Below are 5,285 nucleotides of genomic sequence, written 5' to 3' on the forward strand. Positions count from 1 at the left end.
AGTGAGCTATTTTAACACTCCTTGAACAAACTTGGTTAAATAGGGAATGCACATCTTTTCAAGCACATACAAAACAATCAATATATATAGACATTTCTCTGACCATACTGCGATTAAGCTGGAAATCAATAACAAAAGAGAACTAAGCCATTTCTATCCTTTAGAAATTCAGAATCACTTTTAGGTAGCCACAGTGGTATAGGAGAAATCAGAATGGAAAATGGAAAGTATTTAGAACAAGAACAGAAATTTATTAATTAGAAAAGAAGATGAACTAAAACTAAATGTTTCTCTGAAGAAAATAAAACAAAATGGGCAATGCCCAGCAGGATTGAGGGAGACAAAAGTAAGAAGGCTAAAGAAAGCCTGCAAACATAGTTTGATAAAGGAGTCATGGAAACATATTAAAAATCCTAAGTGAAATCTATTAATATGTCAATAAATCTGAAAATATTGATGAATTATGTAATTTATTAGAAAAAGATAAAACTGGTCCACAATTAAATGAGAAATCTTAAAAGTCCAATAACTATTAAAGAAATTGAATTGGTAATTAAAATTTTCCCATTGTCAGAATGAAACAAAACAAAAAGTCATCCCAGGTTCAGATGGTTTTACTAGTAAGTTCTGCCAAACATTCAAGGAATAGATAAACCCAATTTTATACATTTGCTCCAGAGTAGAAAAAGAGGAAAAGTCCCCATGCTCATTTATAAATTTAGATTTTTATAAACTTGATATTAAAACTAGACAGAGACTATAGAAACAAGAAAATAGTATACCAGTTTCATCTATAAACATGGTTAAAAAAATCCTAAGTAAAATATTGGCCAAGCAATTGCACCAGTATATAAGCAAGTACATCATGACTATATTATTAACAGTTTTTTTTCTTATAATAAACTTTATTTTTAGAGAAGTTTTAGGATACATAAAAGTTACATCAAAAGTATAGGGGATTCCCATATACTCCAACCTCCCTCCCACGTTTTCCCCTATTAAAACATCTTTCATTAGTGTGGTACATTTGTTACCAATACTGAAGCATTGCTACTAAGCAAGGTCTATAGTTTACATTATGGTTAACATTTTGCACTGTACAGTTTTTATAGGCTTTGACAAAATGTATAATGACCTATATCCATCATTGCAATGTCATGCAGAACAATTCCAAAACCTTGAAAATGTTCTATGTCCCACCTATTCTTCCCTCCCTCTCCCCTTAGGTCCTCTGGTGACCAGTATCTTTATACCAATGTTACAAGTTTTTCTCTTATTGCAATAATAATAAGTCTACTTTGGTCCATAGTTTTATTTCCCCCCGTCCCCCTTATGATTGTTCATTCCTCAATTTTGAGGCTTTTGGGATGATGATACCCACTGTTTCAGATTGGGAGGGGGCTTAGATCTTATGGGGCAGATGGAAGGAACTGTTTTGCTTGCAGTGGTAGATACTCTTTACTTTGGGGGATGTGTGCTGTCCATCATCATCATTCTGTTAGTTGTTCTGGGGAGTCCGATGACTGGAGAGTCGGTGTTGTGGAGATTCAGGGCTCAACCAGCACATGAACAGATCAAAGATTTAAGTCTCTGGGACATATACTTAATGGACATAGTGCCAATTATAGGCTCAGATACAAGAGGTAGAACAATTGTGTAAGGAAATTAGAAATGAGTCTAACTCTGTTACACTGGTGAAATGATTATCATGTATTCCTGGATAAGGCCCACTGACAGGGTGCTGATTTCATGGGGTTGTGTGCCTTTCCTCAAGTGTCCAGATGTCTTTAGAGCCCTTGGGAGGCTTTATTTAACCCCTGTTAGAGGCTTTATTTACTGTGGCAGTTAGATCTGCCCGAGATGCGCGTAAGTGTAACCTCTGAAATTCCCTCCTGACTCACTTTTAAAACTCTTAGCCATAAAAACTCTTGTATTTAATGTTTCCACCGTTTGATAAAGATGATCATATTAGTTTTGTCCTAAGAATGCAGGTTTATACATCAAATATTTTTAAAAATATAATCCACTATGTTAACTAATTAAAGGATTAAAACTATTTGATCATCTCAATGGAGGCAGATAAAGCATCTTATAAAACTAACACCCATTCAGGATAATGACTCATAGCAAACAGAAATAGAAGATAACTCAAAACTCAGAGTATCTACCAACAACCTATAGCAAACATCATCTTTTTGGAGAAATAGTAGAAGTTCTCTCTAATGACAGGAATAAGTTAAAGATGTTGACTATCACTGTTTCCAGTAAAAATTGAAGTGGAGAACCTAGCCAATAAAATAAGAAAATATATAATTTTATAAGAATTGGAAGGAAAGAAACCAAATTTAGAAAAAATAGTACTCTTTATAGACAATCCAAGAAAATCTACAAACTGATCTAACTCAGGAAGGTTGCTGGATAGAAGATTAATATACAAAAAAGCAATTGTGTTCCTATGTACCAGAAACAATTAGAAAAATCTTTTTTTTTTTTAAAGAATATATAGTAGCCACAAAATCTCTACAGTGCCTAGGGCTAAATCAAATTTTAAAAGTGTGAGATCTATACTTTAAAAACATAGGGAAGTATTGAATCATGTTGTTTTGCTGATATTACCTTGTATGAGGTTTGGTAAGGCCAGATGCCCATCAAGATAGAACTGGAAAAATTTGTAAAGATTTATTATACCAACAGTTTCCTTGGGAGAACATAGCACACCATGTAGGGCTGCACAAGGAGAACAAAGGGTTAGTCACAAGGCACAAAGAGCAAAAGCTGAACTGAGCAACTACCTCTCTTGTGGTTTTAATGGGACGTGTAAGGGTGAAGCAGAGGTGTGCTGATGTGGGATTGGTTGACTATGTTTGAAGTGATGACCCCACAAGTCTGAGGTTGTTTACTTGTAAGCAGACTGGAGTCAGAATTATCTGGGAGTAAGGATGTATAGGTGGGCCTTGGTCGCACGGGAATGCATACATATGTTCTAGCTACAGAAGCTAGAAAACGTGGGTAAAACAGGTGGCCCTCTGATGCTTTAACATTCCAATCCTAGTGTGAGTATCTGGTGATTCTTTGGGTGTAATTATAGATATTTATGTAGAGGAAACCTGTGCAGTGGAGGGTTCTTAAAAGATTAGGGAATGAATTACCTAGAAGATGGGTGCAACAGGATTAAAATTTAAACACCGGGAAGTAGATTTGGCTCAACTGATAGAGCATCTGCCTACCACATGGGAGGTCCAGGGTTCAAACCCAAGGCCTCCTGACCTGTGTGGTGAGCTGGCCCACGTGCAGTATTGATGTGCACAAAGAGTGCCGTGCCACACGGGTGTCCCCGCGTAGGAGAGCCCCATGTGCAATGAGTGCACCCCGCAAGGAGAGCTGCCCCATGCAAAAAAAGCACAGCCTGCCCAGGAGTGGCACCGTGAACAGGGAAAGCTGATGCAGCAAAATGACGCAACCAAAAGAGACACAGGTTCCCAATGCCACTAAGTAGAATGCAAGAGGACACAGAAGAACACATACAGTGAATGGACATAGAGAGCAGACAATGAACTGGGGAGGGGAAAGAAATATTAAAAAACAAAACACCCACAGAGACCCAATTTAATGAGGCATAGTCCCTCAAAACGTTTCCTAAGCCAACTTGTCCATTTATCTGAGGATAACCAAGAAAATAAATCCACGGATTTAAGGGCTAGTGGCATTTGTTGAATGGTGATAAATGGAAACCACGAATACCAGTGCTGCTGCTGAGCCTCCTGCAGTGTGCAGCTGAGCCCCACCACCCAGAGCCAGCCGCTCTAAACGTCAGCAGAGGCGCAGGAGCCGGGGCTTGTCTGACATACTAAGGTTTGCCTCCAACTGACCTCAGGGAGCTGTAGAGGGATCTGGAATGGGGAGATTTCCATCAGAGGGGGACGCTCCATCCGGCATTAGGCGAGGTCGGCTCGCAGGCCGGCCCCCAGCCTCTGGCTGGCCACCCGCTGCAGCGCGTCCAGCACGTCCCGGTTGCGCAGCGTGTAGATGGCTGGGTAGAGCAGGGGTGTGAGGTTGAGGTAGACGAGAGAGACGAGCTTGTCCTCCTCCAGGGAGCGGCTGCCGAGGGGCCTGGCGTACATGGCGGTGGCACAGCCATAGTGGAGCACAGCTACGGTGAGGTGCGACGCCACCGTGTTGAAGGCCTTCCGGCGCCCCGCGGCCCCGCTGACCCCCAGGATGACCACCAGCACCCTGGTGTAGGACAGCAGGATCAGGGCCAGGGGCAGCACCAGCAGCAGCAGGCAGGTGGCCAGGAGGAAGTTTTCCTGCAGCGCCCGGTTGCCACAGGCCAACACCAGCACTGCCGGGATGTCACAGAACACGTGGTTGACCAGGCCGCCGTGGCAGAAGGGCAGCTGGAAGATGGCCGTGGTGAGGCCCGAGGCTAGGATGGAGCCACCCGCACAGCAGGAGGCCAGGAGTCTCCAGCAGAGCCCGGCGGTCATGAGCTGAGGGTAGTAGAGAGGGTAGCAGATGGCCAGGTAGCGGTCCAGGGCCATGGCGGCCAGCAGCAGGCACTCCGCGCCGGCCAGAGCCACGAAGAGGCCCATCTGGGCGGCACAGGTGGCGGGGGCCACTGCCTGGCCCCCAGGAGGCAGGAGGAAGCCGGCAAGCATGCGCGGCGTCAGCACCAGCGTGTAGGCCGCCTCGGCCGCGGACAGTGCCCCCAGGAAGAAGTACATGGGGGTGTGCAGGGCGGGGTCCACCATAGCCAAGCCCAGGATGAGCAGGTTCCCTGCCAGCGTGGCCAGGTAGAGCGGCAGGAGGAGGGCAAAGAGCAGCCCCCGCAGCCCCGGGGACCACCCCGAGAACCCCAGGATGATGAACTCCTGCGGCTGTGTCCAGTTTGACTCAGGCCAGCGGCTCATGTTGGGACCTGGGAGGACGCGAGTGTGAGCTGGAGAGGTCTAGAGGGTTCCTAGACCTGCTCTGGGTCTAGGAACCCAAGCCCTGTCTTTGGGACTCCAGCCCTGGCTTCCCACAGCCCATCGCCACCACTTCCCCAGGAGCTCCAGGACTTTCTATCCCTCGTTCCTCACAGTCCAATGTCTTCCGTGAACTCAGCTGCCCTGAACCCACTCTCCTCGCTCTCTCAGACTGCCCCTGCCCAGTACTCTTCTGGGCAGCCCTCCTTTCCACTCTAGGCAGGATTCCAAACCCCACATCGTCTATACCTAAGGCCCCAGGCACCTGTTTTCCAAGCCCACGGTGTGGAAAAGGGATGGAAGGAATTCAGGTCTCTC

The 5,285-nt window shown here is 45.1% G+C and overlaps 1 protein-coding gene across 1 annotated transcript; it reads right to left on the bottom strand.

The window, feature by feature from the left end:
* Positions 1 to 3,935: 3,935 nt before the first annotated feature.
* Positions 3,936 to 4,910, bottom strand: LOC101413457 (olfactory receptor 10AC1-like). The gene has a single exon (XM_004455198.2). It carries the CDS (start codon positions 4,908 to 4,910, stop codon positions 3,936 to 3,938), a length of 975 nt encoding a protein of 324 aa, XP_004455255.2.
* Positions 4,911 to 5,285: the final 375 nt, after the last annotated feature.

This window comes from Dasypus novemcinctus, chromosome 23 (genome assembly GCF_030445035.2).
Source record: "Dasypus novemcinctus isolate mDasNov1 chromosome 23, mDasNov1.1.hap2, whole genome shotgun sequence".
In the NCBI taxonomy this organism is placed as follows: Eukaryota; Metazoa; Chordata; class Mammalia; order Cingulata; family Dasypodidae; genus Dasypus; species Dasypus novemcinctus.

Coding starts and splice junctions, on each gene's coding strand:
- LOC101413457 (XM_004455198.2), bottom strand. CDS start 4,910: ATGAGCCGCTGGCCTGAGTCAAACTGGACACAGCCGCAGGAGTTCATC.